The sequence below is a fragment of the Bos taurus genome, chromosome 17 (genome assembly GCF_002263795.3).
Source record: "Bos taurus isolate L1 Dominette 01449 registration number 42190680 breed Hereford chromosome 17, ARS-UCD2.0, whole genome shotgun sequence".
In the NCBI taxonomy this organism is placed as follows: Eukaryota; Metazoa; Chordata; class Mammalia; order Artiodactyla; family Bovidae; genus Bos; species Bos taurus.
The window spans coordinates 12,740,548-12,764,546 of NC_037344.1; the positions used below are offsets into that span (position 1 = coordinate 12,740,548).

Genomic DNA, 23,999 nt, shown 5'->3' on the forward strand with positions numbered 1-23,999 from the left:
AATCCCATGGACAGAGGAGCCTGGCGGGCTACAGTCCATGGGGTTGCAGAGAGTCAGACATGATTTAGTGACTGAGCAGACATGCACTGCTTTTTCATGATTAAGTCTCCCTGCCTCTGCAATTTAGTTTTTTAGTCATTTAGTTATGTTTGGCAAAGAATATTTGAGAAAAATCTCTCAAGAGAGTAGTGAATTTTATGAATCCTAAAATCTTATGTGCGAAGAAAGGAAACAACAAATTTTTAATCAAAGTAAGCAATAATGACATGTTTATTTAAAATTTCCAGTAGAGAAAACCCACTAGTTTTGGAATAAAAGTACTCAATGTATGAGAGCGTAAGTGAATATAAAAGATTAGCAGAAGAAAAATAAAACCAAACATAGTACAAAAAAATTTTTTTCAAAGTTTGAAATTGGTTTAAGCAGGGATGTTCTTTAAATCCTCCAAATATTTAACAGTTACTAGGTTTGGCAAATAATTCACTTGAAAATTAAAGCCTATTTCTGTACTGTAAACTCCATAAAAACTCCTTATTAAATTCAAGCAACTCCATTCAACTGGTATTGAAATACATAGGCAGTCAATTTCAGAACAGAAGGAATTATTCATTTGCTCTCACAGTTACATGAATTAACCAGCTGCACAACTTTTTTTTTTTTTTTTGGAGAAGATGAGATAGAAGATGCAAAAAAAAAAAGGATAAAATCTCTAAAAAATTGAAACACAGCAAAATTCAGACATTAGTTTGTTTCTTTAAAGCAACAAACTGAATTTTTACAGTATATTCTACATTTGCATTTCCCTCTCCCCCCGCCCCTTCAATACTCCTAAAACCCACTAGTCTAATCAATTCTTAACTTTCAAATATTCTGTACATATATATTTAGCAAAGAGCGTTATGTCTAACATTATTCTGACAGCATTATGGTCAGCATACGATTTTAGAAAGATTACTATGTATATCACCAAGATTAACCTTTACTTAAAAAACAAACAAAAACCTTTACTAAACGAATAGTTTTAAAATATTATGAAAACCCACGAAGAGAAGACTCCACGCAGGCTCTAAACCTGATAAAAACACACGTCAGAAAGACTATTAATGCTTAACTTCTGCCAAACGATGACCTTAAAGTGCCAAACACAAAAGACTCTCTTAGGATCGTTTTTCCAATAGGTGATTTGTCCCTGGCTTGGCCTTCTCTCCTTTAACTATACACAAAGTCCTGCTAAAAAGTATGCATTTTAGTTGATTTTACAATCCAATGTTACAATGTAAACTAAACAGGTTCTTGATATCAACAGTATGTTTAGCCCGGGTTTTCAATTTCTGAATCCGATAGTTGGTCACAGAGGTCAAGTATTGTCAAGGCTCCTTTGTCAGTTCAGATGGTTGTCTGACTCGTCCATCCTTCAAGTACATGCAAGGCTCAATAGTTCTCCAGAGGCAGAAGCCTGAGGCGTTTAAGACACAGATGAAATAGGGTTATGAGGTGAGCCCATCTGGGTAAGAACTTTATCCAGCCACTGGAGGGGGCCGTGCAGATGGATCTCGATCCAGCAGGGCGTGCTGGTAACATCCTGGCGGTGGTATTCTGCTCCCCAGCCCTGGAAACAACAGTGGGAGTCATTGAACCTGCTTGACTCAGTGGTTCAACTTACGGAGTTAAAAACAGCTCACACAACCGGATGCTCCCATTAAAGATATGGTTCTCTTCACAACACAAATGTGTACACATGATTTCCAGACAATTATAGCTCCCCAAAGACCATATGTGGATTCCAGATTAAGAAGTACTGGTCTTAGGGGACTTCCCTGGTGGTCCAGTGGTTAATACTCCGCATTTCCACGGTGGGGGGCTCGGGCTGGATCCCTGGTTGGGGAACTTATGATCCCGCATGTTATTCAGTATGGCCAAAAAAAAAAAAAGAGTACAAGTCTCGGGGAATGAAAATTTTAAGCTACATTATTAAGTGTTCAACTCAATTGTGTCTGACTCTCTGTGATCCCAAGGACTGCAGCCCGCCAGGCATTTCTGCCCATGGAATTCTCCAGGTAAGAATACTGGAGTGGGTTGCCATTCCCTTCTCCAGGGAATCTTTCCAACCCGGGGATTGAACCCATGTCTCCTGCACTGCAGACAGATTCTCTACAGCCTGAGCCACCACAGAAGCCTAAAGTACATTACAAGGCTGCTGTAATAGCCACTCTGTAGCTCTCATTTTCATTGTCCATTATGTTACTCATACTGTGATGACAGGGATTGTTAAACTCTTATCATCAAGAAAATAAGAAAAAAAGGCATGCAAGACAAACTGACATTCTGTTTCTCCCTATTCAGCCACTGACAGTTCCTTTGCTAACACAGAGCTCCTGACCTTTTGATCTCTAAGCAAACCTGGCAGGAGCACATAAGTATCCAAAAATCTGTTAGTAACACATAACCAGTGACTTCGGAGAAGGCAGTGGCACCCCACTCCAGTACTCTTGCCTGGCAAATCCCATGGACAGAGGAGCCTGGTGGGCTGTAGTCCATGGGGTCGCGGAGTCAGACACGACTGAGCGACTTCACTTTCATGCACTGGAGAAGGAAATGGCAACCCACTCCAGTGTTCTTGCCTGGAGAATCCCAGGGACGGGGGAGCCTGGTGGGCTGCCGTCTATGGGGTCGCACAGAGTCGGACACGACTGAAGCGACTTAGCAGCAGCAGCAACCAGTGACTTGGATTATTTGTACAAAAGGGTAGCTTGCCAGAGACCTTCAGGATTACTGAATTAGGACATGAAAGTTGACAGAAGTCTCTATGAAAAAGAGAAAAATAATTTTGCTATTGCAAACATCAAATCCTTACAGGTGTGGTGGATGAGGGCATATGAGATACTGATAAACCCTTGTTTCCTGAGAGATGTCAGAGAAGGCTGGGTTCTCTTATCTATCTCAGAAATTTCAAGCAATATATCTGAATATCAGAACTTTCAGAAGAAACTTGAAATATATGAACCGCACAGATATAAACATCCATGCATCTGTAAACATATCACCATACTGCTAACTTTAATGAAAAGGTTAAGTCCATGTTTCCTGCACTAGACAGTAAGTTCTTTGAAGGTAGAGACCAGATCTCACTTATTTTTCTTCTCAAACATCTAGCAGAGTGATCGGCACAAAGCAGAAGCTTTAGAGATGCTTGTTGAGATGAAATGACTTAGAATTTTCACATATGGGGAGTTTACTGTGCAAATAATTTATAAAATACACGCTTAAAGGCCAAAATTGATCATCTTCACAAAATAGTACAAAATTGGCTCTTAACATTATTAAAATAGTTTCTATCCTTTCTCCAAGATGCTGAGGGAAGAGTATGTAGTGCTTATGCTAATAAAGAACAAGGCTGTACAGTGATCACATTTTTTGTTGCTAATGTAGTAAGTAGCTGCCCTTTATCGTGTCAGCAAGAGGTTGAAATGTTTAACTCTCCAAATCCAGCTTCTCAGCCTTGTCCTTTATAGCTTGTATAAGCCTTCATTCCAGTACTTATCAATTTATATTATAATTAAACATAGACTAAGCCATCAGAATCTTGAAGCTAGAGACTTTAGGTGTTTTATTATCTTTGTATTGCTATTTTGGAATGGTGCTAAAAAATGTTTGCTGAATGAATGAAATGCTAATCTATTTTTAATGCATATCTTTGATTATAAACACTCTTTATTAGTGTAAAGGTGGTTTTCACTTGTGTAAAAGTAAATAATTAAAAATCTGTAAAAGTAAAATTATTAAAATTGATTGGGTAATCAATAAGAGATAAGTTTGAGAAGAAAGCCAATTGGAGCATTACAGTCGTAAATTCTCTTAGAGTGGTCCTTTGATAGTAATAATGGACTCATCGAAGGACCCCAGTTCCCTAACTACAGCCACCCATTTTAAAGATAATGAACACGGGGGTCAGGAAGGAATCTCTGGGCCTTAATCACATGACAGAGTAAGAACATGGATCTTCATGTTTTATTATATTTCCTCCCTATCAACAAAAACAATAAACACAATGCTGGCAAGTCATCATCCTAATTTTAAATTCACTTTAGTCAAAATGCTAAGTCAGAAATCAGGGACTTCCCTGTTGGGCCCTGATGTTGGGAAAGACTGAAGGCAGGAGGAGAAGGGGATGACAGAGGATGAGATGGTTGGATGGCATCACCGACTCAATGGACTTGAGTGTGAGCAAACTCCAGGAGACGGAGGACAGGGAAGCCTGCCGAGGTGCAGTCCAAGGGGCTGAAAAATGTCGGACACAACTTAGTGACTGAAGAACTACAACTGGTGGTCCAGTGGTTAAGACTTCGCCTTCCGATGCAGGGGCTACGGGTTCGATCCCCAGTCAGGGAGCCAAGATCCCACATGACTTGTGACCCAAAAAACCAAATGATAAAACAGAAGTAATACTAACAAATTCAATACAGATGTTTAAAATGGTTCAATAAAAAAAAAAAACCTTTAAAAAGTTAAAAAAAAATTAAACCATGCATATTAATAATGGATGAAAAAGCTCTTTGTGGTCTCATAGGTATACAGCATATAGGAAAACCTCTCTAAAAGGTAGAAAATCTCCTTTAATATTTGAAAGGTACCAGACTTGGCTATAAGAAACTGCTGAATTATGTTTCAAGAAAACAAACACTAAGACAACACAGTGAAACTCTCCTAACATGACTCAGAGAAGTAGGGAAAAAATGATTTTCAGGGAAAGTTATCTTTGATGTAAAGGATGATTAACAAAGTAAGGTTCTGAAATTATCCTCTGTAATAAATTCATCACAGAACAGGTCTAACAACAAGTTCAGTGAGCTTCTGAGGAGAGGACATGAAAGGTGATTGCCTCGCCCAAATATATAATTAGTTTTGCTACTCAGGGTAACAGAGGAGGAAAGTCTATGTTTGAGAATTCAGAGACAAGTCAGCCACAGTAAGTTGTTGCTGGGGGTGGTTTAGCTGCCAAGTTGTGTCCGACTCTCCTGTGACTCCATGGACTGAAGCCTGGCAGGCTCCTCCGTCCGTGGGATTTTCCAAGCAAGAACACTGGGGTGGGTTGTCATTTCCCTCTCCAGGGGATCTTCCTGACCCAGGGACCGAACCTACGTCTCCTGTGTTGCACATGGATTCTTTACTGAGCCACCTACTGACTTATAAATTTAATCGTATATTTGAACTATTTTTTATACTTTGATGGCATCTTAAAATTTTTACTTCTCAGTGGCAGAAGAAGAGGCAGCAAAGAGGTCACTTCTAGTGAACAATGTCTGTAACCTTGACCCTCCTCAAACCTAACAGCACAATCTTAGTGCTAAGGCAAGGGCCTTATTAAACTCTTGAATTATAACAAAATCACAAGCTTTGCTGGAACCACTAAAAAATATCCTGGACCAATCAAAAATAAATCCTAGTGTGGCAAACTTTCACTTTCAAAAAAACCTTTGACTCTACAAAAAAAATCACTTGCTTACTGTTGAAACAAAAGTACCAAGTGTTTATCATCACAAAAATACTAACAAATATAGAATTAAAAAAAAGAGGGTTGTGTTTACAGGATTGATCTCATAAGACAACCATGCATTTAGAGTATATATGTTATATATATATAACATGTTCTAATAATATTACAATAGATAAAATAGCACTATTCAAATCAGGAAAAGTTTTTAAAAACCTGCTATTATTAACATTTAACACAAACACTCCTACATTCCAATGATATTTTCCCAATAGTTAACCTCTTATTAAAGGTTAAAATGGCTAGATAATAAGTTGGTGTCTACAGACATATATCAAGAGGATACAGATCTACATATAATGCAGAAGTGCATTAAACCCTGACCAGAGGAACCAGAACCACTTACCTTCACAAAGCTCATGCGAATAGTGCACATTTTTGTGAGCTCATAGACCGTCTCGAAGCCGTGGTTCACAGACTGTGCCAGTAACTGAGCAAACTCTTGGTTATTAAAAATTTTCAAACTACACCCACTCGGGATCTTGCAAACGGTAGTGGGATGAAATCCGTGATGGTAGTTGCAGTTCCGACTTTGCACAAAAATACTACTGTCACTGAGGCACTCGGCATATACCTCGCCTCCGACATAATAAAGATGAACTCCTGCAGGAAGACAAGCGTAGAGTGTGGTTATTATTGTTTTTCACAGCTGACAAGCATCGCGGTAGCTTCAGAATGTAAATTTACACGGTTATTAGATAAACATTCCCTAAGTCTTACACAATTGATAAAATCTTAGTTAACGATATCAGTTAATATAAAGCCCGTATGCCAACATGCCTGTCTAGACAATTTCGAGAAAATATTTAATAACACAGCAAAGTGTGTTAACTTAAAAATCAGTTAACAGAGGATAGCAATTTCATTTTCAAAAGCATTTAATGCCCTATTTGGCCATGGATTGAGAGCACAGTCTCACTTACAAAATATAGCATAAGAAAGCTGGACTTGATTATGGGATCCTACACATATTCATCACATAAGCTCTCTCGTGTTTATTTTGCAGCTAAGCTGTTCAAAAACTTTTAGGGTAAGGAAAGGGAGGATCAAGAGGAGTAAAAGAACCAGAAAACCACAGGTGGAGGAAGTATTGCTGAGAGCGGAAAGAAGGAAAGGTCCAGGGAAAACAGCCCAGAAACAATAATTCCGTGTAGAATATGATCTCGCTGAATTATCATCTGCTCCAAACGTCTTCCGGTGAGATCTTGAGTGCCAGGAGTGTAGGAAATTGATCTTATCCAATCCTTAAAAAAAAAATGAAAGGGGGAAAAAAAAAAACCCACTCTGACAAAGCCCCATAGCATTCCAGGCCACCCAGCAAACAAGAGTCCCATCCCATGTGGCCTTCAACAATGGACCTTGCAGGTAACTCTGGCAAGGCTTAGTCAGTGCTAAAGCTATTGTCTCATCCAAAATACTGTGTGCTGTGTTTATAAGTATACACAATGGCTAAGGTTCCTGTAACAATTAAACTGCCGCTGGAGCAGAAGCCCATTTTTCTGTCTGATGTAGAGAAAACAATTTGAGGGTGTGTGTGTTTGTTTTTTTACTTTTTCCTGATTATAAAAATGAGGAATTTTCATTTTAGAAAATTTAGAAAGTGAAGCAAAATATAAGGAAGCAGAACACATGATCACTCCTTTAGCAGCCCAGAGGTAATAACTATGAATACACATCATTGTGGGTCTTGGGTATCACCAAACTTTCTTTGCAAACATTTAACACATTTCCATGACTGAATGAATACAACAATTTATTTAAAGGATTGTCCCATTACTGGACCATTCTGTCAATGCCAATTTTCTGTTATAACAATGCCATGATCAATGTTGCCGCATAATTCTTGATAATATTCTTAAGAGAGACTCCTGAAAGTTAAGTCATTGGATCGAAGGCTTTTGATTCACTTTGCCAGAGTGCAATTATCAATTTGCAAGTCTCCAGCAGTAGATGTGCGCCTTTCTTATTTCACCCATGCCAGTACTGAGTCTGAGTTTCAAACACAACAAAACTCCCCTAATTTATAGCTGGAAAACAATATTGTTTTAATTTGCACTGAGTCTCGATAGTGCTGCTCTGCTTACTCACCATCTGTGTTTCTCTTGTGGATTTACTGTTCATATTTCTTACCTATTTATCCCATTGGAGTTCCAGTATTTTAATATTTTTTATGAGCTGCACACATAGGAAAGATATAAATAATTTATTTCCTATTTGCTTCCCTGCTAGTCCTTTGTCTTTTTGGTTCATGCTATTGTTTTTCTTTAACCCACAGAAGTTTGAAATTTCTAAGCAGACAAATCTCTTGTAAACTCTTCTATTGCTTTTTACGCTTAGAAAATCTCTGCCTCTCTGATCAGTTTATTTTCTTCAAACTTTTCAATAGCTTTCCATAAAATAATTCAACTCATTAATCTACCTGCATTTGTGGAATGAGGTCAGGATTTGAACTCTTAGCCTCCCTGCAAAGCTAACTTTGTTATTACAGGACCATTGAAACAGTCTACTAATTTGTTTTGTTTCATTTAACACACATTAAACTTTTATATATAGTCCAGTCTGAATTTATTTTATTCTATTGCTTTGTCTACACATTGATTTAACTGTAGCTTCATAATCTTTTATTAACCCCCACCTCAAGATTCTTTTCTTTACTCCTTCATTGAAAAATTTAGCTATTTTCACTAACGTATACCCAGGGATCCAACCCGAGTCTCTGAAATTGCAGGCAGATTCTTTACCATCTGAGTCACCAGGGAAGCCTCTTTAATGCATACTTCCAGATAATATGCAGAATATACATCTTCCAACTTTCAAAAAACATCACACTGTAATTCTGACATGGATTGTTTTAAACTATGAATTAAATTAGGAAAAATTAGAATATCCTTATAATGCTCTCACCATATTAAGTCTTCTCTTTTAGGAACATTGACTGCCATTTATTTATTCAAATTTTCTTTCTCAGTTAAATCTGGTTTTCTTTATATAATTCTCATATATCGCTGGTTCAAGTTATTTATGCATTCTGTTGCTACTGAAAATGTGATTTTTTTTCCTCTCCATTATATTTTTCTAACTAGTTATTGCCAGATTAAAGAGAACTGACATACAATTTCTAAAAATAGATTCTTTAGTAGTTTCTAGATAAACAATCCTATCATTTTACTAGACACAATCACTGTAAGTAATTTTGAATGAGTAAAAATGGAAGGACACTCATAAGTTTTTGGTATGACTGAAAATTAACAAAAATTTCCTGGAAAGTAATTCGGCAAAATACATGAAGAATTTTTGGCCTTCTAATTTCACTTCAAGAGCCGATCCCAAGAATATTATCATTTAATATCAATTAATCATTTCATCTACAAATGTGATAATTTTGGCTTATTTCCATTATTTATAAATCTTCATTTGAGTGCTTCTAGTCAAGGCATCTGGAACAATTTTAGCAGCATCCCCAGAATCCGTGTTTTCTTCCGAATTGTCATTAGCAATGTTCCAGAGTACAATGGCTTTTTACTACTGTGCAGTAATGGTCAACTTTAGAACAGAATTAAAAATATGTTCCTCTGTCCCAAATGTATGCAAAACTGTGTTTATATATAGTTCCAGGGGTTTACAGACCACAGGAAGGTATCTATATGCTATGAACCTAAGTTCTGGCATTCTATCATTAAATGTGTAGTTTAGATTTTTTTTTTGCCTTAACCATACTAAGAAACTATCTATCAATTCCTACTTTATGAGGAGTTATTCTTGTTTCCAGGATTAAATGCTCAACTGCATCTCCAATGTCTTTTAAGGATCTATTAAATAACCTTTTAATTTGGTTTAAATTTCACAAGAGGTCATTTAAAAAGTTTTTACTCTGGAAATAATTTCAAACATATAGGCACAGAACAAACAACAAAGAAAAGCAGAACAAAGAACACCATAGAACCATTATCCAGATTCATCTGTTGTGACAATTTGCTCCATATGTTCACCATGGGTACCGCCCTCCGTCTATTCTTCCACACACACCCTCATACACACACATGTGTATATATTCTGACACAGGACTCTCAGATGGATAGACAGCTCTCTCTATTGATCTATAAATATAAAAGACATATATAATTTCTTCTTGAAACATTTCACGATGGCCCTTTACCCCTAAATACTTAAGTGTGTATTTCCTAAAATCAGGAGTTTTCTCTTACAAGCCACAGTACAGTTAGCAATGCCAGTGCACTTAACATCGATACACCACGTCTATCCTTTCTACCACTCAAATTCTAACTTTGTCTGCTAACCCCAATAATAATCTTTGTAGTATTTTTTTTTCCCTGTCTGGTACAGGATCATGTCCAGGGTCAGATTACTACAGAGCTGTGGTATCTCATTAGCCTCTTTTAGTTTGGAATATTTTCACATTTTTGTCTTTTGACATTGATATTTTGGAAGAATACAGTCCCTCCTCACTCTTTTTAATAGAATGTGCCTCATCTGTGGTTTGTCTGAAGGTACCCTGTGATTAGATTCAGATTTGCATTCTCAATGGGGATTCTCTGTAGGTGCTGTTACCTCCTCATCAGGGTACCACAGCTGCAGACGTATGATAGCCACCTGTCTCTCACTGGTGATGGTCATTTTGATCACCTAGTCAAGTTGTTCTCCAATTTCTCCAGGATACAATAACTGATTTTTACTCTCCCTTGTAAGTAACAGGCAGTCTATGAGGAGACACTTAAAAATCATATAAATAGCCCGATTCTCACTAAAAAATTCTCTCTATACTTATCATCCATTGATGATTCTTGCCTGATGGGCTGCAAAATGGAGACTTTCCACCAACTCACACTATATTTAGCCATCAGCCTTCGCCATTCATTTACTTATCTATTATCGGTATGGACTTATGAATTACTATTGTTCTCCAGTGGTTTAAAACTCATCACTGTATTTAATTATTTCAGTGTTTCAATTATCCAAGCTGGCAGTGGAAATCACTCCAAGTTGGCTCCTGTGACATGCCTCCATCGGGCATAAGTATTTCTTTACTTTCAGACGTAACAAAACATTCTACACTCATCTTGTGCCCACCTGTTCCAGCCTTGAAGTCAGCCCTTTCTCCAAAGTCTGGGTTCCTCTCTAGCAGCATGGCGTCAAGAAATGATGATCTGATCACCGTATGTGCTTACTACTGCTGGGTATCTTTGCCTCTTGACCCTTTCAGCATATGAATCGAAAACTATATGCATACAGATCGAACCCAATAGATGAATCAGAAACTATATGCACGCAGAAACACATTTACTGGATTGGTCCAAAAGTTCGTTCGGCTTTTTCTGTAACATGGAAAAAAATCCGCACTTTTAGGCCAACCCAATACATAGGCCTTCATACACACACATATACCGGAGACCACAAACATGCATGCACACACACACATACACACTACTAAAATCATAACTTCACACTAAAACTTCCACAGGGTTTATTGTTACCCTCCTCCACACCTGTATGTCTCTTATACCACAGTGAAAACCCAGGTTCCCCACAGCATCCACATTTAGTCATTTGCTTAATTTTACAATATGAATACATCTTAAAGTTTCATAACTGTTTCTTTCATTCTGCCACTAAATAATGAAGAGCACTCAAAAGGGTTCAGGATATGTTTGTTGGCACTCTCCCTTACCTGGTCCAGGCCAAGGATATGCAAATGCCATGTTAGTCGCTCAGTTGTGTCCAACTCTTTGCGACCCCATGGACTGCAACTCACCAGGCTCTTTTGTCCATGGGATTTCCCAGGCAAGAATACTGGAGAGGGCTGCCATTTCCTACTCCAGGGGATCTTCCCAACCCTGGGATTGAACCCAGGTCTCCTGAATTACTACTATATTCATAAGTTATCTTGAAGTTTTTTTTCCCAGTGAGTTAATGTATTCCACTTGAAATACATTAGCGTTTACTTCTTTGCATTTGCTTTTAGTTTTAGGTTGTAAAGAATTTTTAACAGCTATTTCATTCTGCAGCAAAACATATGATAGAATAGTATCCCCAAATAGCAAATCACAATTTCAACTAATTAAATAATAATTATGAGTCCGTAGACCACAAAAATCACTGACTGGGAAATGAAGAACTTCCTGATGACACAAATTGAAAAAAGTATTTACAAACTGAAGCAGGCGTATATTATCTGGCGTTGGCTCCAGAATGACTGCCGGTCAGTTCTGGGGGAAGTAGAACGCGACAGACAGACCGTTCAAGAGAAGCTCCAGCGAAGGCTCACCTTTCCCGATGTGCCGCCTCGTGTTTTCGATGGTGGAATTTCGGTTAACGTTGGAGAGCAGCCCGAGGCAGAAGCGGTTCTTGTTGTTGGAAGGATCGGTGAAACCATCCACCAACACGCTCGTGGAGGAGGCATGGAACGCTTCGCCCACACGATTGTTGAGCTCATAGTAGACAATAGAGCACCAGTGTTTCGGCTCCTCATAGGCAACCGCCTGAACATCTGTAAGAAAGGAAAGCTTAGAGTCACCCATGGGGAGTGCCCCGGGCGTTCGAAAACTGAGACTGCGGCGTAAAGTTGGCGCAGGGTCATGGAATGAAGATGTGACACAGCCACCACTATTATCAGGTACAGAGTTTATCTCTGATCTCGGGAGCAGGGACTCCTTGCTAAGTGGGGCATTCACCTTCCATTGGAAGATAATTTTCTCTGATGGCTATCGGATCAACAAGACGGCAGCTAAGCACGCCAGCAGTATGTGCTGGACACTCCCAGGACACTGCTGGCTCTATAATTTGCCAAAATGGAAATGACCCCACCACTGACCCTGGCTCACCATCTAAAGAAAGGCAACAAGTGGCAAGTGAAAAAAACAAGTGGGGAGAGAACAATAGAGGACAGGAAATATGCCAGAGGTGCTGGCACAAAAAAGGAATGACTCTGGACAATGCCTCAGTATGCCGATGCTTTTCCAAAGCAATGAAAAATCAGTTTCTAATTATTGATAAAAAGTTACTTGACTTCACGTTGCCAGTAACTCTCACAGCCTTGCTCCAGTCCTCAAACTCAGGAAGAAATCCTGCCAGCTGGCCATTCTTCCTGGATGAATCATATCTCTCTCACCCAGATTTCATGCTAACTTCCTTATATTTGCTTTAAGTCATGCAGAGCAGGTGTGTTTTGTCTCTCCATTCCCAGAATGGGCCAACAATGGAAATTACCCAACTTTACTGACAGGATGCAGCTTGTTAAGTCAAATCTCTTAAGACTAACAAATCTCCAAACAGAACATGCTTCTAAACATTTGCAACTAAAAGGTTCTAAAGATAAGTTCCTTCTGCAGTAAAACCTCTTATATCACTGCTTTTAGAGATTCCAGGAATACAAACCATATATTTCCACTGTGCCAATATGTAATGATCTGAAGTTTTTATGAAGCCTGGAGTATACAATCACTTAAAAAAAAAAAAAGAAAATCCATGTTGGAAGCATGAACTCTGTTAAAGGAGAACGACCTCTGTGTTCTGAACATCAACCTCCATGAATATTAAAACACCCTTTACTTTAGAACACGGTAAAGAAATTAAGAAAAATAATCATTAAAAAATCCATCCATACATTCGCTGCTTTATACACTTAAGCAGGTGAGTTGAAAACAAACACCATCTTCCATGATTGCTAAGTGTCATCCCATGTCAATCAGCTATTATGTCAATCAGCAAGGTTCTTTCAGATTTACAGGGGCCAAATCTTAAAGAAGGCTGCAACGTCATTAAGAGAAGGCTTTAATCAGCTACCAGGATCATTCAAAGTACTATCCATCTAGCTTGGAGACTGACAATTTTTTTCTGTAAAAGGCCAGTAAGGTCTTAGAGGCCACACAATCTCTATGGCCGCTATTCAACTGTGCCCTAGCTGTGCAAAAACATCCACAGATAATATGTAATGAATAAACATGGCTACGTCCCAATAAAGCTTTATTTATAAAATAGGCAGCAGGCTGACGTGGCCTGTGGGCTGCAGTGTGCTGACCCCCTGCTCCAGGAAAACCACCAAGGTTCAACAAAGCCAGCAGTCCTTAGAAAAACATTAATGGTAAACTTACTTTCTAATGGGGAAGCAATTTTTAGCCATTTAAAGGAAAAATCTGAAAGCCAATTAAAGGTCTGTTTTCTGAAATCAGACACTTTGGCTTAACAACCATGGCTGCTAGTCCACATGCTCATAACCGTTTCAGGCTATGCCCATTCCCTTCTGTTCCCCAAATACACATTCCAAAGGTGTGTGAGATAGGAGTTATTTTCCCCAACCAGAATCTTGGTCAGCTCATATGTTTGAGAGGATGCTTTACAGATTATCAAAATCCAGAGTCAGTAAAAAAACACATAGCCAATAAAAAAGATATAAGAAATGTTTACACATTAAAAAGGTGTAACTTCCAATTTATTTAACTTCCACTGAACATTGAAGTAAAGTTCTCTGAGTTCATCATCAACTGCGAAAACCTTAAAAAAAATATCAGCGACTTCTGACAAAGTCTGAGGTTATTTCCAGTCCTTTACTTTAAAAAGTGCTAATTCTCACTGGTCAAAGCAAACACCCTCTTCCAACAACACAAGAGAAGACTCTACACATGGACATCACCAGATGGTCAACACCAAAATCAGATTTATTGTATTCTTTGCAGCCAAAGATGGAGAAGCTCTATACAGTCAGCAAAAACAAGACCGGGAGCTCACTGTGGCTCAGATCATGAACACCTTATTGCCAAACTCAGACTTAAATTGAAGAAAGTAGGGAAAACCACTAGACCATTCACATATGACCTAAATCAAATTCCTTATGATTATACAGTGGAAGTGAGAAACAGATTTAAGGGACTAGATCTGATAGACAGAGTGCCTGATGAACTATGGACGAAGGTTTGTGACACTGTACAGGAGACAGGGATAAGACCATCCCCATGGAAAAGAAATGCAAAAAAGCAAAATGGCTGTCTGGGGAGGCCTTATAAATAGCTGTGAAAAGAAGAGAAGCAAAAAGCAAAGGAGAAAAGGAAAGATATAAGCATCTGAATGCAGAGTTCCAAAGAATAGCAAGGAGAGATAAGAAAGCCTTCCTCAGTGATCAATGCAAAGAAATAGAGGAAAACAACAGAAGGGGAAAGACTAGAGATCTCTTCAAGAAAATTAGAGATACCAAGGGAACATTTCATGCAAAGATGGGCTCGATAAAGGACAGAAATGGTATGGACCTAATAGAAGCAGAAGATATTAAGAAGAGGTGGCAAGAATACACAGAAGAACTGTACAAAAAAGATCTTCACAACGCAGATAATCACGATGGTGTGATCCTCACCTACAAGCCAGACATTCTGGAATGTGAAGTTAAGTGGGCCTTAGAAAGCATCATTACGAACAAAGGTAGTGGAGGTGATGGAATTCCAGTTGAGCTATTTCAAATCCTGAAAGATGATGCTGTGAAAGTGCTGCACTCAATATGCCAGCAAATTTGGAAAACTCAGCAGTGGCCACAGGACTGGAAAAGGTCAGTTTTCATTCCAATCCCAAAGAAAGGCAATGCTCAAACTACCACAAAATTGCACTCATCTCACACACTAGTAAAGTAATGCTCAAAATTCTCCAAGCCAGGCTTCAGCAATATGTGAACTGTGAACTTCCAGATGTTCAAGCTGGTTTTAGAAAAGGCAGAGGAACTGGAGATCAAATTGCCAACATCCGCTGGATCATGGAAAAAGCAAGAGAGTTCCAGAAAAGCACCTATTTCTGCTTTATTGACTATGCCAAAGCCTTTGACTGTGTGGATCACAATAAACTGTGGAAAATTCTGAAAGAGATGGGAATACCAGACCACCTGACCTGCCTCTTGAGAAACCTGTATGTAGGTCAGGAGCAACAGTTAGAACTGGACATGGAACAACAGACTGGTTCCAAATAGGAAAAGGAGTATGTCAAGGCTGTATACTGTCACCCTGCTTATTTAACTTCTATGCAGAGTACATCATGAGAAACGCTAGGCTGGAAGAAGCACAAGCTGGAATCAAGATTACTGGGAGAAATATCAATAACCTCAGATATGCAGATGACACCACCCTTATGGCAGAAAGTGAAGAGGAACTAAAAAGCCTCTTGATGAAAGTCAAAGAGGAGAGTGAAAAAGTTGGCTTAAAACTCAACATTCAGAAAATGAAGATCATGGCATCTGGTCCCATCACTTCATGGGAAGTAGATGGGGAAACAGTGGAAACAGTGTCAGACTTTATTTTTTTGGGGTCCAAAATCACTGCAGATGGTGACTGCAGCCATGAAATTAAAAGACACTTACTCCTTGGAAGAAAAGTTATGACCAGCCTAGATAGCATATTCAAAAGCAGAGACATTACTTTGCCAACAAAGGTCCGTCTAGTCAAGGCTATGGTTTTTCCAGTGGTCATGTATGGATGTGAGAGTTGGACTGTGAAGAAAGCCAAGCGCCAAAGAATTGATGCTTTTGAACTGTGGTGTTGGAGAAGACTCTTGAGAGTCCCTTGGACTGCAAGGAGACCCAACCAGTCCATTCTAATGGACATCAGTCCTGGGTGTTCGTTGGAAGGACTGATGCTAAAGCTGAAACTCCAATACTTTGGCCACCTTATGTGAAGGGTTGACTCACTGGAAAAGACCCTGATGCTGGGAGGGACTGGGGGCAGGAGGAGAAGGGGACGACAGAGGATGAGATGGCGGGATGGGATCAACAACTCGATGCGCATGGGTTTGAGTGAACTCCGGGAGTTGGTGATGGACAGGGAGGCCTGGCGTGCTGCGATTCATGGTGTTGCAGAGTCGGACATGACTGAGCGACTGAACTGAACTGAACTGAAAGAATGAAATAACACATACCTAGTAATGAACTTGTATTTTAACTTCAATTTGCGTTGTTGTTTTTTAGTCACAAAGTCATGTCAGACTCTTTGTGACACCACGGACTGTAGCCAGCCAGGCTCCTCTGTCCATGGAATTCTCCAGGCAAGAATACTGGAGTGGGTTGCCATTTCCTACTCGAGGGGATCTCAGGTACTGAACCCGTGTCTCCTCCATCGTAGGCAGCTTCTTTACCACTGTGCCACCTGTGAAGTCCTTCCAACTTGCCTTAATTGAAGCATGCGCGCAGGGAACAAATGCTGTTAGTTTGGTTCCGCTGCCACTATTCTAGATGAGGGCCAGAAGGAAGACGAGGCTTATGAATATTTATCCTGACAACAAAAGAAGCCTTTGGAAAGCCTTGTTATATGATCTTTTCATTTTGGAAATCACCAGTGAAAACTCTACTTCAACTTTATACTCACTTTTTTCCCCCTCAACATCCCTTTGTCTTTCACTTAAAGATATTCTTTTATCACCAATTTGGAAGTATTAAGTACTAAGGCTCTAAACAGATGGCTGCACAATTATATTTAGACTTTCATTAGCTAAATCAGTGTGTCTGTTCTTCATATAAAAGGCTTATTTCTAATCCAAGGAATCCTTTCTACTGAAATTCTCTTATAAGTGCTCCTTATATATTTTATAGCTTCAAATAGCTATCTTTTTCAAGACGAATAAAAAATTTGTGAGAGAAAGCAACATTTGGACAGAGAACTTCAGACTCTAAAAAGAGAAGCAGCAGCAGTTCATTCTACCTCCTCTGTTGATTTCTGAAGGCAGAGATGGTGCCATCATATTTGTGTCCATGGGTTGAGAGCCATCCTGGGTCATGGGGTCTTCAGGGGGCAGGTAAGCAGGTGGGGGTGTATCTGCTACAAAATTAAAAAAAAAAAAAAAAGATTTGTTTATCCTTAGTAAACACACAAGCACACAAGCTTAAAACATATATTCTCTTCCATGCCTGAAATTCTTGAGAGATTGAGTGGCCACTTCACTGTCCCCATCTGAAGACTAGATGATACTAAACACTGGGCTTGGGGTATGCTTTGTGAAGATGGCTACCATCTCATATTCTTCTATGACTGCAGTGAAAACTCAGTGGGAGGAAAGCATCGTATACCAGTTCTGGAAGCTGTCTGCCTACCCAGGATCACTCCTTTTTACAACAATCAGAGGAGTATTTAAATGTGCTTGCACACGACCCACCTTCAAAGGACCTCTGCATTTTGTCATTTCCCTGGTGGATGGAAAACTTTTGAAAGCTACAAGGACTTCTTCAGAAAAGGAGCTTCAGGGTCTCGTGCATTAAATCTATGGGCTCTTAGGAATTTACCAACTGAGTTTCAAGACAGCCAACTTACTGACTCAAACTCTGAATTTCCCGTGACTTCAAGAAGTCCGCTAGGACCACCTAACTTCCTATCCACTCAAATAGTCTCTAGCAACAGAATTAGAGGAAATAAATCAGTTTGTCACAACTATCTTCTATTTCAGAATTTTTGTATACATTTCTTCTGGAAAAGTTCACAATCAACTGGCAAATACGATGCAAACATCGTGATTTTTGAAACGACACTAATACAAGTCTTGTGCTTTTGCATTTTTCACTTTTAATTTTTTTTTGACGTGGACCAATTTTTAAGTCCTTACTGAATTTGTTATGACATTGCATCTGTTTTGGTTATTTTGGCCACGAGGCATGTGGGAGCTCAGCGCCCCGACCAGGTATGAAATCTACAGCCCCTGCATTGGAAGGAGTCTTAACCACTGGACCACCAGCGAAGTCCCAGTCTTGTACTTTCTTAAGTAAAATACAGGGTATGGTTTTCCCACAAATAATTCTTTGTGATGGAAAAACGAGTTTCTCAAGGGCCACGGCGAGCCCATGGTACCATCTGGCACATATGACAGAGCAGGAAACACAGCTTCATCTTAACCAGTAGCCTGGATGACACCACTCGGGGCAACCGTCAAATAGAAAAAGCTAACACGGCTCTTGCAGAGTTTCTCAGTGATTTCCCAGACTGACTCTCCAGCTGAATCACACCCTGGCCACTTCCACCGTCTCCCCAACCCCCCACCCCCTCGTCCCTCAGCTGCTACCAAGCACAGAGACAGGACCGCAGGGACCTGATCCGGATGCCTTTTCTACTCTTTCTACCGCTTTTTTAAAATTCAGCTTCTTCCTTGCAGCTGTAACACTGCCTCTGTTTTATTTCCAGCCAAAAACGAAGACAAAGAGCCTCCTCTGAGACCAAATCCAATAAATTTCTGCAAGCAGACTGGTGAAAACTTCATCACCCTCCTGTGGCCTCAGCTCCGGTGGGAAGGACCACATACTATGGGTGATGCTCTGCTCTCTCCGTGAGGCCCTCCTCCCACCCCTTCAGCTTTCTCTGCTCCACATTTTCTCTACTCGGCCTGTGCCTCAATCCCTGACAGCCAGGGACAGTGTAAATTCAAGCAATGATCTTCAGTATTTTCCACTCTTGGGGCTACCCTGAGTCTGCCACTGCTTCAAAGCCACCCAAAACATCTAACTTTGACTCCAACCTGTTCCTCAAACTCAACGGGTCCAGGAGGGGACAGGAAATCACCAGATGATATGAGTTGGATTTTGAAATAATCTGTCTCCCATCCTCCTCATCTTAAACAGTTTCTGATTGAAAAACAAGCCAGTTCAATATAAACAGGCTTAAAATGCAAAAAAGCACTAAGGACATAAATAAAAGATAAGAATATCAAGTATGGGCCACTTTCAATTTTTGAGAAGACACTAGCTCTGCTATCGAATTCAAATTGGCCTCCAAACATTTCAATATGTTAAACATGCTTGCCCACTCATTTTCCCTTCTTGAAATGTTAATAGATGTCAAGTGTATCTTTGCTTAATGTACCCTCTGTGAGGCTGACTGGCTAGGAATCTGGCACTAATCATTTTTATTGTTCTGAGATGCTGGCTTATTAACCTATAACGCGAAAAATATAATGTCCTAATTAATCATTTAATTGACAGACATTACACCCTCAGAGAAGCCTACAGAAGGATAATGGTCTTTTGTCTTTGCTAAGTTAAACAAGCAGATGGTTACCGGTACTTCTGTTGCAAGTCCTTTGTTGTTCAAGTCTGTGTTTCTCAGGATTACATCACCACTTAAACGAATCTAATTAAGTGTGTGTGGGGGTGTGTGTGTGTGTGTGAGATCCCCCAGGAAATATCTCTTCTGAGGTTGCACTTATGACAGGGTTTTTTTTTTTTCCTTGCATGAAAACAGCAAATGTGTGCGGCGTGCTATTTTTTTTCCGCTCGCTTTTATCAAGAGCAAAGGCTGGAACAACCATGCCACTCCCAGAATGATGCAGCTGTTTCAAAACCTTTCAAAAATCAAACACGAAAACGTATTCAAGCATCTGTGCCGGACAAATAAAACACCGCCTTGCTTGGCTACGAGGTGTCTCCTTCCATTCAAAGTTGTATCCTGAGTTTTAGAGCACAGCGCCATGTCCCAAGGCTTGCGAGCTCTCCCCATTCCAGGAAACCCGGCTTCTCCATGGCACTGTGATGACGCGTCTCACTGACCACAGGACATTACTGAATGCAGCAACCTACCTGGCATCTGAAAGGGGCTTCCTGGGTCTGAGCTGGTCGGAGAGTGAGGGTACGTGCTGCTGCTGCTTCCAGGAGAGTTGGGGTAACTGCTGTTGGGAGAATGAGGAAACGGATGGCTGTTGGGCTGCTGGAAAGAATCCGGGAAAGTGGCGTTGAGTGGCATGTGAGGCTCATTTTGCCCTAAGTTGCGGAACTGAGCTAAGAGGCTGTGCTGAGGATTGTATTCGCTGTGTCTTGGAACCAGTACTGGAGGAAGAACTGGAAAAGGGGAAAGGGAAAAAAAAAAGAGGGACCAAAGTGAGAATGATGAAAATCTTTTAATAAGGTCACACTAAAACACAACCAAGTTGAAACATAATCTGTAAGTCACAACAAGTTATTTGAACCTTGTCGTGCTGCCAACTCAAAAGCACCATTCAAATGAAAAGCCATTTCCCACTTGGCAACAAATGCCGTAAAAATGATGATGGTCTGCTCAGAATCATTGACGGGCCAGCCCGAGACCTGCAGCATCAACCAAGTGCCCAGGCAAAGTCTGCAAAACACATTCTTTTACGTGAAAAATGTTAAAGTTCCCTGATTCTTAATTTTCTCACCCACTAAAAACCAAGGTACAACTAAGAACATACATTGCCAATGACAATTCCAGTTTACCTCCCTGGCGGAAAAGATTTCACACTTAAGAGTTAATAATATTTATTGAATGCTGTGAATTATCCACCACAAATGTTTTAAAATTCTTTACTGAATTTGTTACAATATTGCTTCTGTTTAATGTTTTGATTTTTTTGGCTGTGAGGCACGTGGGATCTCAGCTCCCTCACCAGGGAGCGATCCCGTGCCCCCTGCATTTGAAGGCAAAATCCCAGCCACTGGACCACCAGGGTGGTCCCTACTCACCACAGATGTTTTAAATGGACACGTTAGCTCACTTTAAACCAAAGCAAGTGTGCTGATAGTAACTAAGGTTGAGAGGATAAATACAGTGAGCAGTATAAAATCCAAACGCCATGAAAATTATTAACTGGATAAAAATGCGATATTTTGTGGGACAGGCTTTATAGCGTGTCCCAGTAGTCACACTTGATGAACACTTTCCTCTAAGGATCTGAGTGCATTTACCACTTCTCAGCAACCCTTATCACCACCTGATAGGCAAAGGAAGCAATACAATCAGCATCTTACCAACTGAACACTCAAAGTACAAAGGTCAAAAAAATGTACGCCCTAGTAGAGAAGGAAATCAAACAAGTCAAATCACTCCCCAAAGCTCCGTGTGTTAGGAACCTAAGGAGTCAATAATTAGCAGGGCTGTTCTCAATCTCCAGAAAACTCCAGAGGCAAAGCAACGACGAGGGCGATGAGAAGGGAAGGGGCGGGCCAGCTACCAGAACCCTAACTGGGTTGTTCCTAAGCTTCTTGCCAGGGTCACCAGATGGCTCCTCCCGAAAAATAAAGGTCCCTGGAATCCCTACTGCTCTTGTGGCCTTGGTTAGAAGGAGAAAAACAGTCCATTTGGTAAACTGCATGAGAGGAGAAAGGAGGAGATTTAAAATCTGTTATTGTTACTGGGAGTTAGGACTCAGAATACATTTTCCCCAAGAAACTGTATTTAGTGGCATTAGGAATTAAGCAGATTTTTGAGGGCCTTCCAGTGAATCTATCCATGGCTTATATCATTTCTACAGGAAAAAGTGCTCTTAACACTTGGATTATAACTGATTCATGAGCTAAAAATTGTTTAAGTAAAAATCGGTTTCTGAAGGTGTTAAAATGTCTCATATACTGCATCTTAAATGTCTCCATAATCCTCCATAAAATTCACTGATTTCCCTACAACTTAATCCCTTAGAAACAAATCTTTTTAGTGTAATAAATGTATTTCCTTTTTCACACAGTGATGGAGTTTGTCCAAATTAAAAGCATGATTGTTACTTATAATGGAAAAGAATCTGAAAAAGAATGTATGTGTGTATATATATATATATGTATACAGCAGAATCACTTTGCTGTATATCTGCAACAAGCACAACACTGAAATGAACTATACTCCAATTAAAAAAAAAAAACCTACAAAGAGAAAAAAAGAAAACGAAAAAACATAATTCTTCCTTTTACCTTTCAGTAATCACTTGAAATGTAAACTACTTTGGTTGAAGAAAAAGTTCCCAATAGTCACAAGCACTTTCCCGACACCAACAGAAATCTACTGGGTTGGTTAGAAGGTTCGTTTGAGTTTTTCCATAAGATGAACTTTTTGGTCAACCCAATATATTCCAAAATAGACACATGCTCTGAACCAGTGCAATATCTTTAAATTACCTACACAACCAAACACTTTTTTCCCTTTTTCTTTCAGCTGTTACAACTTGAATTACTGCTTCCCAATTTGTGTTTATAGTCACCTTACCATAACTTCTCCATTCTGATGCTTACCTTTAAAAGCTAGAAAATATTGGCCTGTAAACCCTCCTACCAACAGGAGCACAGACAGCAACAGAAAAATCAATTCTCCATCTCTCTTCTCTCCCCCTTCCCTCCCCACTTACTTGGGCTCCTGTTTCAGTGACTCCTGTTGCCTAACAGTTTTACAACTGGGCATTTCTTTCTTCCCCGTTGCCTGCAAGGGAAGGCAGTGGAAGGCAATGTGTTTCTGCACCTCCGGTGGATGCTCTGCGCACGTGTCCCCGTGTACCTGTTGTTTGGTGTGCAGTGGTCTGGCTCTAAAGCACAGGTCTGCCCTTGGTGTACACCACAGGCGAGATCAATCAGCTTTTGTACGTGACCTCGGAAGTGAACCACCAGCTACAACAAAGCAGCACTCTACAGATGAACTTGACGAGATCAGTACCTTTTTGCTCACCTCTGACAAAAGGTGAGATGATTTTGCCACTCCTGATGTAGGTACAAGGTGTATTCTAATAAACTTAAAAAAGGTATGGAGGTATCACACATCTATAGTAAAATGTATAAATCTTCATATAAATGGAATCATATACACCCTTGTGTCTGGCTTTAGTTCAACATGATGTTTGTATGATTTATCCAATGTTGCGTGTAACACCTCATTATATGTATGTATTACAATTTATTTACTCAGTCTGCCCATCTAATTTCCTCAGAGGATAATCAATTTCTTTTTTTTTTTTTTCTGGTTCCTGTGCATCTTCTTGAGGAAATTAAGCAGATAAATGTTTGCTTTCTTATTTCATCTTTATGAATAAAAAGAAAGGCAGCCCCTGCACTTTGCTTTCTTCAACTGTTTGTTGTTTGGTCACTAAGTCGTGTCCTGCTCTTTGAGACCCCATGGACTGCGCTTGGCCTCCCTGTCCTTCACCATCTCCTGGAGTTTGCTCAGATTCACATCCACTGAGCCTGTGATGCAATCTAACCATCTCATCGTCTTCTCCTTTGGCCTTCAATCTTTCCCAGCATCTTTACCAATGACACGGCTCTTAGCATATTCTAGAATTAACTTCATACTACCTATAGAGATCTTCCTAACTTGCTTTTATAGCTAACAGCACCATAGTTTATTCAACCTATCTCCAATATCTGGGCATTTAGGTAGTCTGCAATATTTTAACCATTATATACAATACTGCAATGACTAACCCCATGCATATACGGCAGTACTGCTAAAGGTGTATCCTCGAGGCGGAAGTTCTGCGTGAAAGGGTAAATACAGGCATAATTCTGTTATCATCAAGTCTCCATGCAGAGGGGTTGTGCCATTTTGCATAGCTACAGGCAACAAACGAAAGTGATTTTTCCCCCAAAGTCTCCCGAACAGACTATTCTGTCAAATGTTTTATTTTTTTGACAATTGGATGTGTGAAAAATGGTAGGCATCTTAGTGCCCTTTTACATTTCTATAGATGTCTTTTCATGTTGATCATCTTCTTACGTACT

General features: G+C 39.8%; 1 protein-coding gene and 1 non-coding gene across 7 annotated transcripts in view; one reads left to right on the forward strand and one right to left on the reverse strand.

Moving 5' to 3' along the window:
• Window positions 1-252: 252 nt before the first annotated feature.
• SMAD1 (SMAD family member 1) overlaps window positions 253-23,999 on the reverse strand; it is an 82,339-nt gene continuing 58,592 nt past the window's right edge. For 5 of the 6 annotated variants that reach the window (XM_005217509.4, XM_024977406.2, XM_059876133.1 and 2 more), the window contains 5 exons: window positions 20,088-20,345; window positions 17,233-17,349; window positions 11,835-12,056; window positions 5,898-6,154; window positions 253-1,609 (listed from right to left, as the gene is read on the reverse strand). In XM_005217509.4, coding sequence (XP_005217566.1) covers window positions 1,466-1,609; window positions 5,898-6,154; window positions 11,835-12,056; window positions 17,233-17,349; window positions 20,088-20,345 — 998 coding nt within the window. In that variant the 3' untranslated portion in view covers window positions 253-1,465. 6 annotated transcript variants of the gene reach the window in all.
• Window positions 10,854-10,924, forward strand: MIR2284G (microRNA mir-2284g). The gene has a single exon (NR_030871.1). It is a non-coding gene; the product is annotated as a microRNA mir-2284g (primary transcript).